Here is a 24223-nt window from a genome sequence, read left to right as displayed (position 1 = left end):
AACAGAGTATCCTTTTTACTCCAGAGGACAAAGGTATTTAAGTTTCCTATGGCTGGTGCAACAAATTACTAAAAACTTGGTAACTTAACAAAAATTTATTCTCTCATAGTTCTGAAGACCAGAAGCCCAAAATCAACATGTTGGGAGGGCCACACTCCCTCCAGAGGCACTAGAAGAGATTCTGTTCCTTGCCTCTTATAACTTCTAGTGGTTATCAGCATTCCAAGGCTTGTGGTTGTAACACTCCAATTTCTGCCTCCATAGTCACGTTGCTTCCCCTTCTGTGTCTCTTGCAGGACAACTGTCATTAGATTTAGGGCTCACCTGGATAATCCAGGTAAATCTCCTTATCTCAAGGTTCTTAATTACATCTGCAAAAACCCTTTTTTTGAACCAAATAAAATTAAATTCACAGGTTCCAGGAATTAGGATGTGGACATATCCTTTTGTGGGGTCACCATTCAGCCCACTACAGGTACTCACAGGCAAAAACAATTCCATCCATATACTTACTCCTTTGCTAACTGGAGAGCCCTCATAGGTTTCGTATGGGCCCTGCTCCTTGGCAAGGTCACAGCTGGCTTCCAGAGCACCATAATAAATAGTTTCAAAGATCTGCTTATTCAGTAACTGGGCTTCTGCACTCTCAAAAGGGTATCTCATCAGGATAAAAGCATCTGCCAGACCTTGTACCCCAATTCCAATGGGGCGATGGCGTTTATTTGATAGGCATGCCTTTGTGTCAACAGATTTTAAAGAAAAGGAGAAAACATTACTGAACAGGAAAAGCAACATTCTGTACCAAATGAGACAGACTACCTCTTCTTCTCAAACCATTTTATTGATAACCATTTAAATGATGACTTGAAGATCATGATTGATTCCTTTCAATTTGGATTTCAATAATTACCAATAAGCAGAGAAATCTATTCATACCTCTGGTACAGGATAGTAGTTTATATCAATAATTTTATTCAAGTTTCGGACAACGACTTTAGTGACTTCAGCCAACTTCTTAAAGTCGTATGTGTGTTCTGATGTGACATACATATTCAGGGCCAGGGAAGCCAAATTACAAACAGCAACCTGGAATGCGAAAAACAGGTCAAGAATCACACAATTTTTATTTCTACTTCCTGTGTCAATTACACCACCATGTGAGCCTCTAATACTCAGACAGTAAAATTTTAAATTTTTATATTTGACTTCTCCCTCTTCATCATTCATCAGTCCATTTCTAAATCCCAGTGATTCTATTTCTTCAATACCTAGTCATATGTGTTTGTTATAACATGCATCAGCAACATAGGTAAGATAGAGAGAGAACCCTATATTCCACAGTACACAGCTCTATTACCAGACATATATCACACTACGTTATAATTAGCTTTTTACATATACCTATCTCATTATTCAGTAGATGAGTGCCCTGCAATATGGTAGCCACTGGCTACATATATCTATTTAAAATGAAATAAAATTTGAGTTTCTCAGTTGCACTAGTCATATTTCAAGTGCTCAATAGCCATCAGATACAGAACATTTCCATCACTGCAGAGTTCTTCAAAACACACACGTCCACCTCACCTTCACTGATATTCTGACAAGCCCTTAGCAACAATGGATCTCAATTTGTGATTTCTGAAAAAGCTCTTCCAGTGATTTCTCTACTACACGAGGCAGTGAGCTTCTTCACACAAGGATCATCTTATTTATATGTTTAGCACTAGCAACACATCTGGCACACAGTAAGTCTTGATAATGTTGAATGAATACACTTTCTTTTCCATTTTGATTATGACTATCCCAAGCCAAAGTCTTAACTTCTCTCACATGGACTACTGAAAGTTTCCCAGTTGAACTCTTGATGCCCTTCACATCTACTCCATTCTACACATGTTGCCAAATACCCATTTTTTTAAATATAGCTTGAATCACAGAAGTCTTACAAATGCCAGGAAGAAAAATAGGCAGGAAAAGAAGACAGAGAGTACTGGGGATAAAGATGAAGGGGGTATAATTTTTAAACAGAATTGTCAAGAAAGACCTCATTGAAAATGTTACATATGAACAAAGAACTGAACAGGTTAGAAAGCAAATCATGTGGCTATGGGAAGAGGGGGTGCATTTTAACATTCAAGAGGGAAGAAGGAGCAAAAATCCTGAGGTAGGATCATGGTTGACATGTTTGAGAAAAAGCAAGAAAATTAAAAGGGTTGGAGCAAAGTGAACAAAGGGGAAAGTAACCGCAGATGAGGTGGGTTATCCAGTTGTGTAGGACCTTGTAGGGCACTGTAAGAACTCTGGATGGAAAGGAATGAAGTACTGATACATGCTACAACATGAATAAAAGAACATGTTAAGTGAAAGAAGCCTGACACAAAAGGCCACATATTATATGACTCCATTCCTATAGAATGTCCACAATGTCCACAAATCTAGAGACAGAAAATATATTAGTGGTTGTCAAGTGCTGAGGGAAGAAGGGAACAGGGAGTGACTGCTAATGGGTAAAGGGTTTCATTATCTACAGAGATAAAAATGTACTACAGGCCGGTCATGGTGGCTCACGCCTGTAATCCCAACACTTTGGGAGGCTGAGGTGGGCGGATCACGAGGTCAAGAGATTGAGACCATCCTGGCCAACATAGTGAAACCTCGTCCCTACTAAAAATACAAAAATTAGCTGGGTGTGGTGGTGCGTGTCTGTAGTCCCAGCTACTCGGGAGGCTGAGGCAGGAGAATCGCTTGAATCCAGGAGGCGGAGGTTGCAGTGAGCCGAGATCGAGCCACTACACTCCAGCCTGGTGATAGAGCAAGACTCTGTCTCAAAAAATAAATAAATAAATAAATAAATAAATAAATAAATAAATAAATACTACAATTAGATAGTGGTAATGGTTGCACAGACTTGCAGATATACAAAAAAAAAAAAAAAGAAAAGAAAAGAAAAAAACACTGAATTGTACATTTTAAAAAGAGTGAATTATAGCTCAATTTGCAAAAAGAAAGAACTCTGTTGAGGTTGCAGTGAGCCACAGCCCAGCCTGGGCAACAGAGTGAAATCTTGATGCCCCCAAAAAAAAGGAATTCTGCATGGGTTAGCAAGCCAAAGAGTAGTTTTGTGCAGACAAATGACATTATCTGATTTTTATTTTAAAATGTCACTCTAGCCTCTATAATATAATCTGTCTTGCATAATAGTTACCTCAATATATGTCGATTTCTTCCAACTAAATTAGAAGTTTCCAGAGGGCAGCATATTTATTTATATTCTCAGAGCACTTAACATTGTGTTTTACATATAGCTATTGCACAATAAATTTTGAATTAAACTGTAACCTTAGCAGTATATTTAACTCACTTTCCATTTACTTCCTGACTTTTCATTTGTCTTTTTTTTCAAGGTCCTAGAATTGAGGATCTACTCCTTCCTCGTTTCCATAGTTTACATCCAAGATCAAAGCAGCCTGTCATCCAACTACTACAACAATCTCCCTAGGCTAACCTCTAATCCCTTCTCACAGCAAGACACTCTGTAACCAGAAGCAAGAACCTTCCTTTTCATCTTAACATTTTGATGCTATTTTCCTCTCAGAAACCTACAAGGGCTACCTATCTGTGACATGTCAGCTTCTACCTTCTATCTCCCTTCCCCCAGCCATAGCCATCTCTCCATATTCCAATAATTAATCTACTTGCACCATCAAAACAGACTTACTTGCTGCACTGCATAAAACCCAGCCCTGTCTCTGGTGTATCATACAGACCACTCTTTCCAAATGGAAAGCTCCTCTCTCAAACTTTTTTTTAAAACACCAAATCCATGTCCCATTTCTAGCCTTGATTCTTCTGTGAAGTCTCTTTACAGACTTGAGATTAGAATTTGATCTCACCATTCACTGAAAGGACTCTCTTTATAAGCTTACATACTTTTGTTGTTGTTGTTTTTGGTTTTTTGTTTGTTTGTTTTGAGACAGGGTCTCACTTTGTCACCCAGGATGGAGTACAGTGGCACAATCTCAGCCCACTGCAGCCTCCACTTTCCAGGCTCAAGGCTTACATAGTTTAAACTGAATGTACATCCTAACACATTTTTGTGTGTGTCCTAAACTAACATAACTGTATATTTCTATTTTTCTTGAGTAAATGTTATTACAATGATGTGTGTATAAGAAAAAACTGTGTCTTTCCCACATGGCTTAGACTAAAAAACATTTATAGGCACAGATCTTACCCTTTCCTTCCTTTGCTCTCTGCCTTTAACAGTGTTCTTCTGCTTACAACTATGCAAACTCCCTTCACTTATCTCAAGTGAAATCAAGTGAGGAATTCACAAATAATAACTGCCTAAGGTTCTCTTCTTAGTACTCTAGGAAGAATTTTTTCTACCTACCTCATCTTTGCTGGTGTACTCCACTATTTCTGTGCACAGGTTGCTGCATTTGATGGTTCCCAGGTTCTGCTGGTTGCTCTTCCGATTACAGGAATCTTTGTAGAGCATATACGGGGTGCCTGTTTCCGTCTGAGACTCAATGATGGCATACCAAAGCTGCTGAGCTTTTACAACTTTGCGGACACGACCTTGTTTCTCATAACTGAAAGGCACAGATAATATTATTTAATATATATTCCCTAAAAAAACTTTATTGTAGACAACTTGAAGACATTAAAATATAAAGTTATGAAAACTCTTAAATTTTCTCTAAGTTTTGCTAAAGAAAAAAAGGAATATGATATTTATTTTACTCTAGCTAAAGCCATAGGGGAAAATGAGGCAGTTTTAGGTGCCTTCAGATGATCGCAATCCCACTAAACCAATAATATCTTTCATAATAAAAAGGAGTAAAAACTAAGGAAGCCAAATCTCTTAAGACTGTGCTAAATTTTTTTCCTTTTTTTTTTTTTTTTGAGACAGAGTTTCGTTCTATCACCCAGGCTGGAGTGCAGTGGCACAATCTCAGCTCACTGCAACCTCCACCTCCCAGGTTCAAGCAATTCTCCTACCTCAGCCTCCCAAGTAGCTGGGACTACAGGTGTGCACCACCACGCCCAGCTAATTTTTGTATTTTTACTAGAGACAGGGTTTCACCATGTTGGCCAGGCTGGTCTTGAACTCCTGACCTCAAATGATCCACCTGCCTCATCCTCCCAAAGTGCTGAGATTACAGATGTGAGCCACTGCACCTGACCTATTTAATTTTAATAAACTACTGACAAATGTGTCCTAGTCACTCATGATTCCTTTATGCAACATAAAGCATAGCTTATCAAAAGTACTATATGACAGAGCAAAATAATAACCCTACTAGTCATCTTAATTTTTAAAAGGATCAATTAAAAATCCCAAGAACCTATTTATACATTCCAAAGTTTTAAGAAAGAAGAAGACACAACTCAATTTTGGTGAAGAGTCAGGAAGCAAATCTGACCAAAATTATTAGTCACTTTTTCTCTTAGATGCTTCAAAAGATTCTTGACAAGTACTTTTGATATTTGGACCCCTGAAATAAGAGAAACCATGGTTAAAACATTATTGTTTTCTTTCATATTTTTCCCATACCTTGCATATAGTTTCTCAAATTCCTCTCCCCAAACCTCATCCAGACCAGGACACTCATTTGGACACATCAAAGACCAGTCCTAAAAAGAAAAAGACAAAATCACTCATAAGAAATTTCAAATAGCCAACCATAATCCATTAGAAACACTGCAAGCATAAGGTGACTTTTACAAGCTCTCTTGGAAATTTGCTGTAGAAATAATCATTTTCAGGTTCAGGCCCAAACATCTAGGTCTGCCTGTTTATACATGACCTTTTAAGCATTTAGGTCACAAAGCATCTACTTTAGAGAATAGAAATATAAGAAGACAAGCATGGCATCTCTTAACTTGTTCAGAATGCCTTCTGTGGCATCACACACATATGGGCTCTTCCTAAGCATGACTTAAGATGACTAAAAAAGAGAAAGCTCATGTGAATCAAGTTGCTATTACCAACAAGTACCTATCTCTCACCTGATTAGTCTCCACTCGTTTCATGAAGAGATCCGGAATCCAAAGAGCAAAGAAAAGATCTCTGGCACGCTGCTCTTCCTTTCCTGTGTTCTTCTTTAAATCAAGGAATTCAAAGATGTCTAAATGCCAAGGCTCCAGGTAAATAGCAAATGCCCCAGGACGCTAGTGGTAAATAAATCATAATTCTCTTCAGAATAAAAATGAAACAAAGAAACATCATGTCTCCCAAAGCACTTTTATAGTATCTCCTTTGATTTTCACTACAAGGAATTAAATAACATAAATAAAAGTATTATAAAAGTGTAAGTTTTCCATATATAATTGTAAAAGTAATATTTTACAATTCTATGAGTAAAAACGAACGAATGATATAAACAAAATGTGAAACAAGATTAACTTTTCTAAAGTGACATGATGAACTACAGATGGAGCCTCCTCTTCAGCAACAGCCCAGCTCTCTTTACACCACATGACATGTACATAAAGCCCAAAGGAAGTTGCTTTGACAGTATAAGCCATGCTCTTATTGTAGGTCAAAAAGTTGATCTGTCTTATCAAGGTCCCCAAAGTCCATCAGAGAGAAATTCATAAACTAACAAGTGATTAGTGTGCCTACAGTCACAAAAGGCAGACTCTAGTTGCAAACCATCCTGTTGATAAAATAAGGTAAACAACCCAATTCTCTCAACTTTACTGTTTCTTCTATCAATTAGGGAGAGTTTTTGTTTGTTTGTTCTGTTTTGTTTGAGACAAGTTCTAGCTCTATTGCCCAGGCTGGAGTGCAGTGGTATAATCTTGGCTCACTGCAACCTCCTGCCTACTGGGCTCAAGCCATCCTCCCCCCTCAGCCTCCAGAGAAGCTGAAACTACAGGCGTTCGCCACCACACCTGGTTAATTTTTGTATTTTTTGTGGAGATGGGGTTGCGTCATGTTGAACTCGTGAGCTTGAACTCGTGGTCTTGAACTTGTGAGCTTACATGATCAGCCCACCTCAGCCTCCCAAAGTGCTGGGATTACTGGCGGGAGCCACTGCATCCAGCCAATTAGGGAGAGTTTTGTTATTCCAGGTAGTTTTTGTTTTTGTTTTAAGAACAACCTAGGCGAGGTGCAGTGGCTAACACCCGTAATCCCAACACTTTGGGAGGCCAAGGCAGGTAGATTGCTTGAGCCTAGGAGTTTGAGATCAGCCTAGGCAAGAAAGTGAGACCCCCGCCTCTACAAAAAATATAAAAATTAGCTGGGTGTGGTGGCACAGGCCTATAGTCTGAGCTACATGGGAGGGCTGAGGCAGAAGAATCACTTAAGTCCAGGAGGTCAAGGCTACGGTGAGCCAAGATCGCACCATTGCACTCCAGCCTGGGTGATAAGAGAGAGATAAAAAAAAAAATGAAAGAAAAACCTAGAGCACATGTTACAACCCCATTTCAAGTAACAAATTTATACGAATTACAACTTGAGAAATTCTTTGCAAACAAACTATCATGTAAGAAAGCTGAATAGATCAGTGGCTGTCTAGAGCCAGGGATAAAGTATGTATGGGTAGGGGTGACAGGGTTGACTGAATGTAAAGGTATATGAGGGAGCAAAGATTTTGGGGTAATGGAAATGTTCTACCTCTTTATCAATGTGGTGATTACACAAGTGTATACATTTGTCAAAACCCATCAAACTGTACATTTAAAGTATATGCATATTAAAATAATTATACCTCCTCAAATTGATTTTACAAGTAAAAAAAGGTAATTAGAAACTACACATAAATGAACCATCTTAAGTGTATATGACTAAATCACCTTTAGTTCTGATTTCCAGTACTTTCAATTCATGGAGCATACCTTGTTCCCACCTTGATCCACATATCGAGCTGTGTTGTTATATACTCTCAGCATCGGTACAAGGCCATTGGAATTGCCATTAGTCTAAAAGAGAGACCATGATAGAAATGACAGAGGGCACTCAGCAAAGAAAAGAACAAAATGGCCCCATTCTTTTATGAAAAAAGATGCCTAATTTCTAGGTAGCAATCTATGAAGGTTTACCTGCTCTCCATCTCTACTTCTGCTTTGGAAAAATGCCCAAATAAAATCAACAAAATGTTGAATAATTACAATTATGTACTAAGTTACCTCATGGCATTTCTAATTTATAATGAGATGTAACAATTACAAGCCAAAGGGATCCAAAATCAAGGTAGCTAAATTTAAACTCTACATCTTCTAAAGGTCGTTATATAAAGATACACTTTGGGTAGAGTAAAAAAGAATATAAACACTACTACAATGCCTTTTTCCCAAAAGAAATCAAGGCAATTTACAATAAGAATTATATGCGATAGCTATATCAGGGCAATAAATAAGGTAAAAGGAGATTCTCAGCAATAAGTGGACTCTGGAATGATGTTAAGAAAATAGAGACTTCTACGACTAGAAGATACTTCATCAAATTCTTTAACCCTTCTGATCCCAACACAAGCCTTTAAACAGTCTAGAAAGATAAGTGAGCAATAGCTCACTCTACCACTGTGTAAAGTGCTGTATATATCACAGCACCTCCAAAACACAACATAATGGAATAATTTCCTTCTGGAACTTTATTCTACAGAGTTAGATATTTTCTTCACCTTACAGAAAAGTAAACAAACTCAGACACAAAATAACTAACTCTAGGCCACATTACTAGTTAAGTAGTGGAGCTAGGATTTAAATCCAAAACTATTATCTTGACTCCCATTGAACAGTAAACTAACAAAGGGCTAAAGTTTACATCATAAAGTGTCAATGCATAAATCTTGAATCCTGGCTCTACCACATATTAAGTGATTGATCTCAGAAAGTAACAACTTTCTAAGTCTCAATTTCCTCACTTGTAAAATTAGACAATGGTATCTTTATTCACAAGGTTATTTTAAGGAATAAAATTTCTGGCATGAGTCTATAATCATAGTTACCTCATAGCGTTGTAGTAAGGGTCAAATGAGTACTTCATGTAAAACATTTATAACAAACTTACATACAGTAAGCAATCAATAAATGATAACTGCTCTTATTACTGCTAAAATAAGCCAGAATTCTAAAACCTGAGCTAAAAAGGATTCTAGAGATTATCTAGTCAAATCTGAATATCTAATAACATAGATGAAAATGAAGCCAGAAGTAAAACGACTCACTCCAAGTCACATAGCCATTTAGTAATTTAACAGAGACCCAGGACTCCCAAAAAATAGCATATGCCCTCTCAACCATGACTCTGGTTGCTTTTAGACTTGAATCCCCCTTTAAAAGTCAAATGGCAGAAACCTACCCCAGCAATGTAGCTGCCAGTAGCCCGAATACAACTCACAGCAACACCAATTCCTCCAGCAGACTTAGAAATCAATGCACATTGCTTTAGAGTGTCATAAATGCCTTCAATGCTGTCATCTTTCATACTCAGAAGAAAACAGCTACGGGGGAAAAAATGTCTCAACTTAGAGCAAGGAAATGAAGCAGAGTCACAAAAATGATTACTCAACACAAAGACACTAAGGCAAAAAAAAAAAAAAGAGTTGAAGTTTAGAAAGTTCCTAAATGTTTTTCAAAGAAGAAAACCCACTTTACTGTACATGACACAATAAAACATATCGAAATATCATTTTAAAATCATCTTGCTGCCTCCCCTAGATAGTAAGTAAATAAGCCTAGGAGGAAGTCTTATAGATAACTCTAAAATATTGGCTTACATTTTCACCAGACTGCAAACATGCTATTTTCACATTTTCTCATGCATATTCATAAACATACATCACCGTCTTTTCAGGTTGTTAGTAAGCCAAGAAAAACAAACATTTATGAAAATAATCTCTTCAATTGTCAACCAATTCTTTGATATGTCTACCAAAATTATAGCTCCTTTACAGTCTTTTTAAAGACAACCCCTTTACCTCACTTTGGATCTCATCCTGCTCCCCACCTCAGGAACCTTACTCTATCAATAATCTCTTCACTGCCTTGAATATTCAATCATGCAAATGGATTCTATCTATTGACTAGGTGTTTATATAAATATTCAGACATTCAGAAAAATATAGAGAATGATGTAACAAATACTCTGTACTTGCCACCTACCTCAAAAAATTAGACACCACAAATATACCCTCATTGCAATCCTCTAACATTTTCAAGCATTTCCTTTATGACATTTTTACATGTTATACACTTAGAATTTTTCTGGTTGCATATCTGTTTATCATTCTGCAACTTGTTTTAATTCAATATTGCTTTACAGAAATTAATCCTTTTGATACATGTAAACAAACTTTATTTTCATTGCTATAAGGTATTCTATTGTATAAATATAACAAAACATTTGTCCCATGTGCCTGTTGATGAACATCTGGATTATTTCCAATTCATTTGCAATTCCAAACAATGCTGCTATTAAAAATTCTTGAACACAACACCTTGTGTTTATCTGTAAGCATTTCTGTAGAATATGAACCTAGGAGAGGAACTGCTGGGTCAAAAGATATACACGTTTCACTTTACTAAAGAGTCTCCAAAGTGGATGGACAAATCTATTTCTAGCAATGTATGAGATTTCCTTGTGCTCCACATTCTTATCAATGCTTGGAATTGTCAGCCTTTTCATTTTTATCAAATATATATATACATAATTTTCATTTTCCTCTTGCACAGTTTAACACCTCAAACGTTTATTAGCCAATCAAGTTTCTTCTTGCATGCATTATTTGTTTATAGCCCTTGCCCATGTTTCTATTTGGCTTTCTGTTTTTCTTTTCTTTTCTTTTCTTTTTTTTTTTTTTTTTTTTTTTGAGACAGGGTCTAACTCTGTTACCCAGGCTGGAGTGCAGTGGCATGATCATAGCTCACAGCAGCTTTGACCTCCTGGGCTCGAGCGATCCTCCCACCTCAGCCTTTCAAGTAGCTAGATCTACAGGTGTGCACCACCACGCCTGGCTAATTTTCTACTTTTGTAGAGACAGGCTCTCATTATGTTGCCCAGGCTGGTTTCAAATTCTGCCCTCAAGCCAGCCTTTGCTTTGGCCTCCCAGAGTGTTGAATTACAGACAGGAGCCACTGCACCTGGCCTTGTTTTTCTTATAATCTCTCAATAGTTAACATGTTGCAAATATCTTCTCCCAGTCTGAAACTTGTTTTTTTGGGTGTTTTTGTTGTTGTTGTTTTTGAGATGGAGTCTCACTCTTTTGCCCAGGCTGCAGTACAGTGGCATGATCTTGGCTCACTGCAAGCTCCGTCTCCCAGGTTCAAATGATTCTCATGCCTCAGCTTCCTGAGTAGCTGGGATTATGGGCATACGTCACCACGCCTGGCTAATAGCTGTATTTTTAGTAAAGACAGGGTTTCGCCATGTTGGCCAGGCTGGTCTCGAACTCCTAACCTCAGGTAATCCACCCACCTTGGCCTCCCAAAGTGTGAAACTTGTTATTTGACTTCGTTTTTGGTTCACAGTGATTGGACTCCGGTGAAGACTCCAAGATGGCGATCGCCACCTCGGACACCCTGACTCAGCATTTCTGGGTTCACCTTTCCTGTTCCCGCCACCCCGACTAACGCACATGCCCACTAGGGCGTGTCACACTCAGAAGCGTGAAACTCAACCGACCCTGCCCCTACCCCGACCACTCCTCACCCAGCATCCATAAAAGCACGCTGCACCTTTGGCACAGCGCGACTTCCCTGGCCCTCCCCCTGCGGACCAGTGAACCTCGCCCGAGAGCTCAATAAAGAAGATTTTTGCCCTCTTTGTCTCGCCTCTCGGCCTTATTGATCCACGGTGCCCTTCCATTGCCTTTCACACAGAAGTTTTTAATTGTAATGTAGTCAATTTTTCCAATGTTTTGCTCTATGGTCTTTTGCTCTGAGGTCATATTATATATTCTCCTATCGAGATATAAGTGGAAGTAGGGCCAGGCGCAGTGGCTCACACCTCTAATCCCAGCACTTTGGGAGACCCAGGCAGGTGGATCACCTGAGGTCAGGAGTTCGAGACCAGCCTGGCCAACATGGAGAAACCCCATCTGTACTAAAAATACAAAAATTAGCTCGGTGTGGTGGCGCGTGCCTGTAATCCCAGCTACTCAGGAGGCTGAGGCAGGAGAATTGCTTGAACCCAGGAGGCAGAGGTTGCAGTAAGCCAAAATCGTGCCACTGCACTCCAGCCTCGGTGACAAGAGCGAAACTCCATCTCAAAAAAAAAGGTAAGTGGAGGTATCAAGAGTCACAATGTCTGCAACTCATTTTTTTTTTTTTTTTTGGAGTGCTCCCTCCAGAGGTTTTGAGGGAGAATCTGTTCCTTGCTTTGTCCAGCTTTTAGTGGCTAATTGCTCTCCTTTGTGGCCACATGACTCCAATTTCTCCCTCCATCTTTACATCACTTTCTCCCCTTCTGTGAGTCGTTATCTCCCTCAGCCTCTCTCTTACAAGGATACTTTTGATTGGATTAAGGGCCCACCCACATAATTCAAGATAATCTCTCCACGTCAAAATCCTTATCATCCCTACAAAGACCACTTTCCTTATCGGGTAACATTTACAGGTTCCAGGAATTTGGACCTGACATTTTTGAGCAGTCTTTTGCTCTTTCACATGAATTTTAGAATCAGTATGTTGAGATTTTGCCTAGAATTACTTTGAATCTATATTTTAACTTGGGAAAAACTGACATTTTTATAAAATTGAATCTATTCCATTTATTTATTATTTAATGTCCTTTAATCATGTTTTAGAGAAATTTCTAAAAAACTTAAAAAACCGGGCATGGTAGCTCATGCCTGTAATCCCAGCACTTCAGGAGGCCAAGGAAGGCGGATCACTCAAGGTCAGGAGTTTGAGATCAGCCTGGCCAACATGGTGAAACCCCGTCTGTATTAAAAATACAAAAATTAGCTGGGTGTGGTGGTGCACGCCTGTAATCCCAACTATTTGTAAAGCTGAGGCAGGAGAATCACTTGGACCTGGGAGGTGCAGGCTGCAGTGAGCCAAGATCATGCCACTGCACTCCAGCCTGGGCAACAGAGTGAGACTCTGTCTTAAAAACAAACAAAAAAAGGCAACGATGGACTACACATACGACAGTGGTCATCCAGTAATCGAAGGTTAATTTATTATTGAAGAAAATATTTTTAAAATAAATTTAGTGTGCACAATGTTTGTACAGTCTGCAGTCGTCAGTAATGTACTAGGCGTTCATATTCTTTTTTTTTTTTTTTAAGATAGAGTTTCGCTCCTATTGCCCAGGCTGGAGTGTAGTGGTGCGATGTTGGCTCACTGCAACCTCTGCCTTCCAGGTTCAAGCAATTCTCCTGCCTCAGCCTCCCAAGTAGTGGATTACAGGCGCCTGCCACCATACCCAGCTAATTTTTGTATTTTTAGTAGAGACAGGGTTTCACCATGTTGGCCCTGTTGGTCTTGAACTCCTGACCTCGTGATCCACCTGCCTCAGCCTCCCAAAGTGCTGAGATTACAGGCATGACCCACCGCACTCAGCCAGGCCTTCATATTCATTCACCACTCACTCACTAACTCACCCACAGCAATTTTCAGTCCGACAAGCTCTATTCATGATAACTGTCCTATACAGATGTATCATTTTGTATCTTTTTTTTATCTTTTCTTTCTTTTTTTGGAGACGGAGTCTCGCTCTGTTGCCCAGGCTGGAGTGCAGTGGCGCGATCTTGGCTCACTGCAACCTCTGCCTCCCAGGTTCAAGCAATTCTCCTGTCTCAGCCTCCTGAGTCGCTGGGACTACAGGTGCACACTGCTATGCCTGGCTAATTTTTTTATATCTATATTTTTAGTACAGACAGGGTTTCACCATGTTGCCCAGGCTGGTTTCGAACTCCTGAGCTCAGGCAATCCGCCCGCCTCGGCCTCCCAACATGCTAGGATTACAGGCGTGAGCCACCGCGCCTGGCCCATTTTTTATCTTTTATAGGGTACTTTTACTGTGATATGTTTGGATACACAAATACTTACCATGGTAATACAAAGGCCTACAGTATTCAGTACAGTAACATGCTACACAGGTTTGTAACCTATGAGCAGCAACAGGCCATGCCATATATCCTATGTGTGTAGTAGGCTATACAATCTAGGCTTACATAAGTATACTGTATAATGTTTGCACAAGGAAATCACCTTACATCACATTTCTCAGAATATATCCCCATCGTTAAGTAATGCATGGCTGTAGGTTAAGACTTAATTTTCTAACAGCTAAAGTACAGAAACGTAACTGATTGATGTATATTGAACCTATATCCAGATATTTTGCTGAAATCTTTTATTTCTAATAATGTGTCTGCAGATGCTCTTGAATTTCCTATGTAAAAATCATTTCTTCAAATCATTACAGTTTTGTTCCCTGATTTCCAATCTTTTCTTTTTCTTATTTTACAATGCTGGCTCAGGCCTCCACTACCATGCTGAAAAAAGAGACGATACATCTAGGTTTTTATTGGATATCTTTTGCCAAATTAAGGGAGTTATTTTCTATATCAATTTTGCTAAAGTGTTTATTATGAAAGAGCATTAAACTGCATAAAATGTTAATGCAATGAATTACATTAATGTATTTTTTGATGTTACCATGTTCTTGAATTCCTGAAACAAACCAACTTGATAATGGCATATTATTTTTTTTAATGTATTACCAGACCGTTAGTGTTCCTTTTCTCAACAAATGGCATCATCATTAATCCTGTTACTTACTGTATCCATAAATGCAAGAACCATTCTTGACCCATATTCTGTCAATTTGACAGCCTAAATATCTTTTATATATATTTTTATCTTAATCAAGGTATCACTGTGTTGCCCAGGCTACAGTGCAGTGGCATAATCATGGCTCATGGCAGCCTTGAACTTTTGACCTCAAGTGATCTTCCCACCTCAGCCTTCCAAAGTGTTGGAATTACAGATGTGAGCCACCATGCCTGGCCCTAAATATCTTTTGATCTATCTGCTTCTGTCAATTTCTACTTTCACCTCCCTAATCTAGACTACCACAATTTCTTATATAAACTGCTATAAGAGTCCCCTAACTAGTTCTTGGCACTTACCTTCTTTTTAAAACAACCTTATTGAAATATAATTCACACCAAGCGTGGTGGCTCATGCCTATAATCCCAGCACTTTGGGAGGCCAAGGCGGGTGGATCACCTGAGGTCAGGAGTTCAAGACCAGCCTGACCAACATGATGAAACTCCATCTCTACTAAAAATACAAAAATTGGCTGGGTGTGGTGGCGGGCACCTGTAATCCCAGCTACTCAGGAGGCTGAGGCAGGAGAATTGCTTGTACCAAAGAGGCACAGGTTGCAGTGAGCCAAGATCGCAACACTGCACTCCAGCCTGGGTGACAGAGTGAGACTTTGTCGCAAAAAAAAAAAAAAAAAGGAATATAATTCACAAATAATATAATTCCCCATTTAAAGTGTACTACTCAATGGCTTTTAATATACTCATAGACTTGTGTAACCATCACCACAATCCAATCAATTTTAGAACATTTTTGTTATAAGCATTTGCCTTTTCTCCAATTCATTTACCACATTACAGTCAGAGATCTTTCCAGAATCTAAATCTCATTTAATCAGAGCAGGCAGCTATTAAAAGGTCATTAAATTATTTTTTATGTGATGAACTAACTGCCCAGTTTCTTCAGGTCAAGGCTTATTTCCCTACTCAAAACACCTACCTAGAAAGTTGTGGGCGGTTGGTACCAGCATTGAAGAGAGTGGGCGAAGCATGAGTAAACCACCTCTCAGAAAGAAGATTATATGTTTCAATTGCTGCATCAATGTCTTCTTTGTGGATCCCAACAGATACTCTCATCAACATATGTTGCGGTCTTTCAGCCACTATAGACAAAAGAGGAGTTTTCACATGATGAGACGTCAGAAAAACTAGGTTGAGATACGTATTTGAATTTCAGAAAAGGACACCAAAAGGAAACTAGAAAAACTTTATACTAATAAACAGGACAATTATCCACAAACTAAACCTAAAGTCCAAAATGTTATCTAGAGTCTAAGCAGGAATATTAAGACTTATAGCTCAAAGCTATACATTCAATATAATGAGTAGAAAATGTAACACACAAACATGTTCATTTCTCACCTTTTCCATTGATCTTCAATAAATAAGACCGCTCTAGCGTCTAGAAAGAGAGAAACAACAAAAAATTTTCAGAGCACCGTTTTTAAAGACGCAGTGGATATATCATCCACAATAAGGCAATCTCTTTAAATCTTCGCCGTTTCTATAAAATTTCAAATGAAAAGAATAGCACATTTACTCTTCCTAGCTTCATCTGGAACATTATCATTGGCACTTTTTTTTTTTTTTTTTTTGAGACAAAGTCTCACTCTGTCGCCCAGGCTGGAGTGCAGTGGCGCGATCTCGGCTTACTGCAAGCTCTGCCTCCCGGGTTCATGCCATTCTCCTGCCTCAGGCTCCCGAGTAGCTGGGACTACAGGCGCCTACCACCAGGCCCAGCTAATTTTTTTTTTCTATTTTTAGTAGAGACAGGGTTTCGTCATGTTAGCCAGGATTATCATTGGCACTTTTTTAAAAAAAAACTTTTTAAAACGTTTTGTAGAGACATGGTCTCCCTGTGTTGCCCATGCTGGTCTCAAACTCCTAAGCTCAAGGAATCCTCCCATCTCAGCCTTCTCACTGGCACTTTTGTTTCGGCAGAGACTGCATGAAAATTTCTGGAAAAAGCCAGCTCTACACACATTAACAGAAGTTGTAGTATTCATCATCATCATCAACTTCACAACAGCTAACACTTAAAAAGTGCCTGTAACAGACTAGGCACGGCTCTAAGCAACATATACACTCATTACACTCATTTAATCCCCTGAAGACTCCTCATGGGGATTAAATGAGCAACATATACATCAGGGATTCCTCAGGGGATTAAATGAGTGTATATGTTGTTTAGAGCAGTGCCTGGTCTGTTACAGGCACTTTTTTTTTTTTTTTTTTTGAGACAGAGTCTCACTCTGTCACCCAGGCTGGAGTGCAGTGCCACGATCTTGGCTCACTGCAACCTCCGTCTCCTGAGTATAAGCAGTTCTCCTGCCTCAACCCCCCAAGTAGCTGGAATTACAGGCATGCACCACCATGCCCAGCTAATTTTTGTATTTTTTAGTAGAGAGGGCATTTCGCCACGTGGCCCATGCTGGTCTCGAACTCCTGACCTCGGGTGATCAGCCCGCCTCGGCTTCCTAAAGTGCTGGGATTACAGGCGTAAGCCACCACGCCCAGCCTGTTATGGGCACTTTAAATTGAAATTTAAACTAAATTGGCCGCAGTGGCTCATGCCTGTAATCCCAGGACTTTGGGAGGCCAAGGTGGGTGGATCACCTGAGGTCAGGAGTTCAAGACCAGACTGGCCAACATGGCGAAACTCCGTCTCTACTAAAAATACAAACATTAGCTGGGCATGGTGGTGTGTGCCTGTAGTCCCAGTCACTCAGGAGGCTGAGGCAGGAGAACTGCTTATACTCAGGAGACAGAGGTTGCAGTGAGCCAAGATCGCGCCACTGCACTCCAGCCTGGTCAACACAGTGAGACACAGACTCAAAAAAAAAAATTTTTTTTTAATTAAATTTGTTGTTGAAATTTTATATTCTCCCCATTCTAAAATGGAGGAAACAAGCACAGAGAGATTAAATAACTTGCTAATAAGAAATAGAGCAGAGACTGGAATTCAGGTGGACACTGACATTCATGTTCTCAGTCACTACACTATGCGTTGATACTGCCTATCAACGCAAAAATACTTAGAATGTTATGAAATACTTATGGTAATTTATCTGCATAACTCCTCAGGTAATCCAGAAGTAATATGTGGAAAATTCAAAAATTGCAAATAGATAAGCTACCTTTGCCTTAATTCAAACCACCACTGCTACCTTAACCCCACTAATTCCCCAGGTCCATCTCAACTCCAAACAACTTATGGCCTTGATAACTGTCACCAAAACATAAACAAAATCCTTTATTTCATGATTTAAGTACAAATTCCCACATACTTGAAACCCATTATTTACCTTAAAGCCGAAGTAATTGTAAGAGAAATCTCGGTCATAGATAATAGCAGAATTCAGGCGCTGATAGGGGTGAAAAAGAACCCATAATTAAATTAAAATTATTACTTATTTTCACAAAATCTGTTATCTCTCAGCCCTGACTCCAGAACTAAAATCAACACAGGACACAGTGAGATAACACTAAGCATTATTACTGTAGAATAGAAGTCCATCTAACATTCTAAAAAAAAGAAACAATACATATAAATTAAGTATCCTAATTAGGTTTAAAAACATGTATATGAAAACACTAGAAGATAATACATAAATATATGTTGTGAGATTAAATGTGATTTTCCAAACTTTTACTATTATGTTTATAGTATGTTTTGAAAGAGGGAAAAAACATGAGCATAAATGGGACTATATTATCATCCTTAAACATGTTTTTAGATTGGCTATTAATCCAAAAGTATTGGTACCACATATTTACTAATATATATATATATTTATTTTAAAAGCTAGCCTACCTCAAACTGTATATAACAGTATATATAATAAACAATGACAGGAAGCAGGCTTATGTTAATTCTGAGGCTCTTCAAAATCTATAGTCCTTTAACAAGTTTCCAACAAAGAACTATTGTAACAGTAAGATTTTATAGCATAACTGGTCATTGTTACAGAGTTTTTGTAGGCTACAAAGCCATTCAGAGGAAAATAAAAGCAATAACGTACAAATAATCATTTTGGATAGAAAAAAAAGGAGCCAGGTTTTCAAAATACTGACAGTGTTTCTACATAATGATCCATATCTAAGGACTAGAAAAACCTATACGAAAGCTTGCTTTCCTTTTCTCTTAAAATTTTAAGGTCATCTTTGTTGCCAAAGGCAGGTATGGGCCCAGTATGAATATTAGAGAACTGAAATACTTGACTATCAATAGGTATATTTTTAGACACAGGTTTTGCTGTTGCTGCTGCTGTATTTTTGTCTTCAACTTGTCTTCAAGATTACACAAATTAACAACACACAAACAACTCAGTTTTCTCCTAGTCTCTTTAACATCAGATACATGTTTAGAGAGATAGTCAATTAATCATTCTTTTTTTTTTTTTTTTTTGAGACTGAGTCTTATTCTGTTGCCCAGGCTGGAGTGCAGTGGCCCAATCTCGGCTCACTGCAAGCTCCGCCTCCCGGGTTCATGCCATTCTCTTGCCTCAGCCTCCTGAGTAGCTGGGACTACAGGCACAAGCTCCCACACCTGGCTAATTTTTTGTATTTTTAGTAGAGACGGGGTTTCACCGTGTTAGCCAGGATGGTCTGGATCTCCTGACCCCGTGATCCACGCGCCTCAGCCTCCCAAAGTGCTGGGATTACAGGTGTGAGCTACCGCGCCCGGCCTAATCATTATATTACCTAAAGTTAAAACTGGCCTCTAATCTGTCCAGATATACACGGTAAATAAATCCTGTGTGTAAAAGGGCTGGCTAGGCTACATCTTTTCCCTTCTGTCCTCTGGCATCTAGTTAAGAAACAGGTTCAAACACAAGTGGGTAATTTTTAAGTTGCTGAGCATGAGCTTGTAAAATTTTACCTGAGCAACCTTTTTGGGAGTCAGTTTGGCAATGCCTATCAAAATTTTGAATTCATATACACATTGGCTCAGCAATTCTACTGAAGGGATTTATCTTACAGATATATTCATCTATGAGCAAAACACCTACCATACAAGAATATTCACTGCAGTGAAAAGATGAAAAACAAATATTGATCACTAAAGGAATTCTTACACATACATACAATGACAATATATCTACAAAATGGAACATTATACAACTGTTATAAAACATGGGTAAATTCATAAAGGCTGATATAGAACAAACAAGACATACTTACAAGTGAAGAAAGTATCAATGAAAACAGTATGCACAGTACAGTACCACTGAGAAGAAAAATATGTATGTACACACATACACATGTATGCACACACGTACGTACAAAATAGCTCTGGAAAAATACATTTTAAAATGATAAAGTTGTTGCCAGAGAGGAAAATCAGGAATCAGGGTAGGAAACAGAATTAGTATTTACCTGTATCTTTTGTAGTGTTTAAATTTTCTAAAATGTGTGCATTATTAAAAAAGACTCTCAAAAAATTTCCACCAGATAAGTGTTATACATACATCTTTATTGGCCAGAACAATATCCAATGTTGACTTGGCCACCATGGGAGAGTGTTTGCCATTATGTGGATTTATGTAGTTATAGAGGTCTTCCATCACATCTAAAAAATACAACAAAAAATGAAAATATATCAAGACCACTTAACAGCTAATTCAATCTTTAGGTAATAGTTGAAAACAGTGGTTCTCAACCCTTTTTGTCATCTCAACCCACCTCAATACCTAGCATATAAAGTGCTCAATAAACACATATATGTTGAAGAAATATGTAATGCCTCATTTAAGGAAACAATCTTCTAGAGTTAAAGTGATTATAAGTTCTTGTAGTTTAAAATAGATTCCTGGGCCGGGCGCGGTGGCTCACGCCTGTAATCCCAGGACTTTGGGAGGCCGAGGCGGGTAGATCACGAGGTCAGGAGATTGAGACCATCCTGGCTAACACGGTGAAACCCGTCTCTACTAAAAATACAAAAAATTAGGCGGGCGTGGTGATGGGCGCCTGTAGTCCCACCTACTTGGGAGGCTGAGGCAGGAGAATCACTTGAACCCGGGAGGCGGAGGTTGCAGTGAGCCGAAATCACACCACTGCACTCCAGCCTAGGCGATAAGAGCAAAACTTCATCTCAAAAAAAATAAAAAAATTTTAAAAAGAGAGAATGAAAAAAAGAACAAAGATCCATCAACCTTTTTATGCAGCAGATAGGCATGGAGAAATACGAAATTGTAGTCTGCTCTTTCCCACTAATTTACATATTTGCTATTTATTTATTTATTTATTTATGAGACGGAGTCTCACTCTGTTGCCCAGGCAGGAGTGCAGTGGCACAGTCTCAGCTCACCGCAACCTCCGCCTCCAGGGTTCAAGCAATTCTCCTGCCTCAGCCTCCCCAGTAGCTGGGATTACAGGCCCCCACCACCACGCCCAGCTAATTTTTTGTATTTTTAGTAGAGAAAGGGTTTCGCCATGTTGGCCAGGCTGGTCTCAAACTCCTGACCTCAGCGATCCACCTGCCTCAGCCTCCCAAAGCACTGGGATTACAGGCGTAAGCCACTGCACCTGGTCTATTTTATAATTTTAGATTTTTCTTAAAATGTAGAGATGGGGTTTCGCCACATTGCCCAGGCTGGTCTCAAACTCCTGGACTCAAGCGATTTGCCTGCCTTGGCCTCCCAAATTGCTGGGATTCGAGGTGTAAGCCACCCCATCTAGCCATATTTGCTTCTTTAAACAGTCAAGATTTATTTCTAGTACCCTTATTACTTTTCTGAGAGTACTAAATTTTTACTTTTTCACCCCAGACTTACCACTGAACACTTTCTTTGTTTCTTTATGCAAGTTAGAGACAGCGATCCTGGCTGCCAGGATAGCATAGTCAGGGTGCTTAGTAGTCAAGGTTGCAGCTGTTTCAGCAGCCAAAGTATCTAGTTCCACTGTGGTGACCCCACTGTACAAGCCTTGGATTACTTTCATGGTGATCTGAGCCTACAAAAATAAAACCAAGAATTACTTGAGCTTTCCCAAGAAACAATAGCTTCCTTAAAAAAGTAATTAAGAAAACCATCATGGCCAGGTGTGGTAGTACATGCCTATAGTCCCAGCTACTCAGTGGCTGAGGTGAGGAGATCACTTAAGCTTAGCAGTTCACGACCCTATTAAAAAAAAAGCCAGGCGTTGTGGCTCACACCCATAGTCACAGCACTTTGGGAAGCCAATGTGGGAGAATGGCTTGAGTCCAGGAGTTCGAGACCAGCCTGGGCAAGCTAGGAAGACCACCCCGCCCCACCCCCAATCTCCACAGATAATAAAAAAATTAGCTGGGTGTGGTGGTACACACTTGTGATCCCAGCTACTCGGGAAGCTGAGGCTGCAATGAGCTGTGATTATGCCACTGCACTCCAGCCTGGGTGGCAGAGTGAGACCCTGTCTCAAAAAAAAAAAAAAGGAAAGAAAAAAGAAAACAATCAAATTCACATCACAATAAAAACGACAGGTTGGGCACAGTGGCTCACACCTGTAATCCCAACACTTTGGGACGCCGAGGTAGGAGGCTCGCTTGAGCCCAGGAGTTTGGGACAAACCTGAGCAATATAATGAGACCCCATCCCTACTAAAAATAAAAAAATTAGCCAGTCATGGTGGTAAGTGACTGTGGTTGCAGCTACAGGGTAAGCTGAGGTGGGAGGATTGCTTGTGCTGAGGAAGTCAAGACTGCACTGAGCTATCTATGATCATGGCACTGCACTCCAGCCTGGGCGACACAGTGAGACCCTGTCTCAAACAAAGAACAAGACAACTTACTTCTCTGAAAATTTATCTTTCAGAATGGTGGGCAGTGGGAAACTTAGTAATGAGAATGCATAATCCAGCAGAACTATCAGAAAATGTATACTACATATAAAATGAAAGTGTCATTAAAAAAAATCTAAGTATAGCCTTTAAATCGATTAGTCTCACAGGGAAATAGCTGAAAACATACTAATGATTCTATATTTCCCTATTTTTCATTCAAATTCTCCCAACAGACTGATTCTATATAAGGGTTTCCCCATTTTTCATTCAGATTCTCCCTAAGTGATCAGGGCTCCAGCTCCATACTTACTTTTCCCAAATTCCACATAAGGTAAGTACAGAAAAGCAAATGAATCAAACTTTAATCAGGCCAATTAAAGGAGACAGAAGTATAAATTAGGTCTGGGGCTGAATCATGATAATTTAATGACAACTTTCTTTAGCACTTCACAAATTACAAAGTGCAACCTCCGCCCCCGAGGTTCAAATGATTCTCAACCAAAGTTGATAAGTAATTATCAACTTTGATAATCTCTGACATTTCACAATCACTTTGTGAGATGATTATTACTATACCTATTTTACATGAAGAACCTGAGGCTCAGGTTACTGAGACTTGCCCAAGGTTATATTATTATACAAGTCTTCTGGCCCCAATCCCATTAAACCTCACTGCATTTCACTGTTTTCAAGGCCACATTATAAGTTCCAGTTTTTAAGACAGGTAATGCACAAGGTATTAGCATACATTTTTAAGAAAAACAAATTCTAAGTTGTGAGTGGTTTATTTATTGAATCTTTAAGAAACCGCTTAATCCAACAGAAAATAAATGTGTTTCCCAGCTGAACAATGCGTACTCCCCTCAAAAAAAGACACATACGTGTGTAACTATTTTAACAGTCTGCAATCTATTCTAATTATAATATAGCTAAGCCCAAGTTGCTCCTGATCACTTTCTTCCCAGATCCAGCAGATAAGGTGTGTTCAGTATAAGAGCAGTGAAGTCTTCTAAATAGTTTCTAGAGCAATATGGCAAACAATTAGAACTCAGAATAAAATACCATCTGTGTGCTAACTGTGCCAGATCTAACAGCACACAGCTTTTCTGTTTTTCTTTTTGAGACAGGGTCTCATTCTGTGGCCTGTGCTGGAGTACAGTGGCACAATCTCAGCTCACAGCAACCTCAACCTCCAGGGCTCAAGCGATCCTCCCACCACCAAGTAGCTGGGACTACTGGTATGCGCCACCACACCCAACCAATTTTTTTTTTTTTTTTTTTTTTTTTTGTAGAAACAGGGTTGAGGGCAGGCACGGTGTGGCTCACACCTGCAATCCTAGCACTTTGGGAGGCCAAGGCGGACAGATAACTTGAGGTCAGGAGTTCAAGACCAGCCTGGCCAACATAGCAAAACCCTGTCTCTACTAAAAATACAAAAAAAAAAACAAAACAAAAAATAGCGTGGTGGCACATGCCTGTAATCCCAGCTGAGGGAGGCTGAGGCACAAGAATCATTTGATCCCCAGGGGTGGAGGCTGCAGTGGGCCAAGATTGAGCCACTGCACCTGGGCAGTTTCACCACGTTGCCCAGGCTGGTCTCAAACTCCTGAGCCCAAGCAATCTGCCTACCTCAGTCTCCCAAAGTGCTGGGATTACAGATGTGCACC

General features: G+C 39.4%; 1 protein-coding gene across 2 annotated transcripts in view; it reads right to left on the bottom strand.

The window, feature by feature from the left end:
- The window catches only part of RRM1 (ribonucleotide reductase catalytic subunit M1), a 43580-nt gene that overhangs the window by 9742 nt on the left and 9615 nt on the right, over positions 1-24223 (bottom strand). Inside the window, exons 3-14 of one of the 2 annotated variants that reach the window (XM_019036627.4) lie at positions 21572-21749; positions 20267-20367; positions 18101-18160; positions 16158-16197; positions 15736-15898; positions 9320-9461; positions 7855-7938; positions 6019-6180; positions 5564-5643; positions 4397-4598; positions 937-1086; positions 514-735 (exon numbers count right to left, since the gene is read on the bottom strand). In XM_019036627.4, the coding sequence (XP_018892172.3) occupies positions 514-735; positions 937-1086; positions 4397-4598; positions 5564-5643; positions 6019-6180; positions 7855-7938; positions 9320-9461; positions 15736-15898; positions 16158-16197; positions 18101-18160; positions 20267-20367; positions 21572-21749 (1584 nt within the window). Of the gene's footprint in view, positions 1-513; positions 736-936; positions 1087-4396; positions 4599-5563; positions 5644-6018; positions 6181-7854; positions 7939-9319; positions 9462-11434; positions 11456-15735; positions 15899-16157; positions 16198-18100; positions 18161-20266; positions 20368-21571; positions 21750-24223 lie in introns of those variants that run through there. The other variant, XM_063710909.1, reaches the window with a different exon arrangement.

Source organism: Gorilla gorilla, chromosome 9 (assembly GCF_029281585.2).
Source record: "Gorilla gorilla gorilla isolate KB3781 chromosome 9, NHGRI_mGorGor1-v2.1_pri, whole genome shotgun sequence".
Lineage (NCBI taxonomy): Eukaryota > Metazoa > Chordata > Mammalia > Primates > Hominidae > Gorilla > Gorilla gorilla.
This window is presented reverse-complemented; position numbering and strand designations above follow the sequence as displayed.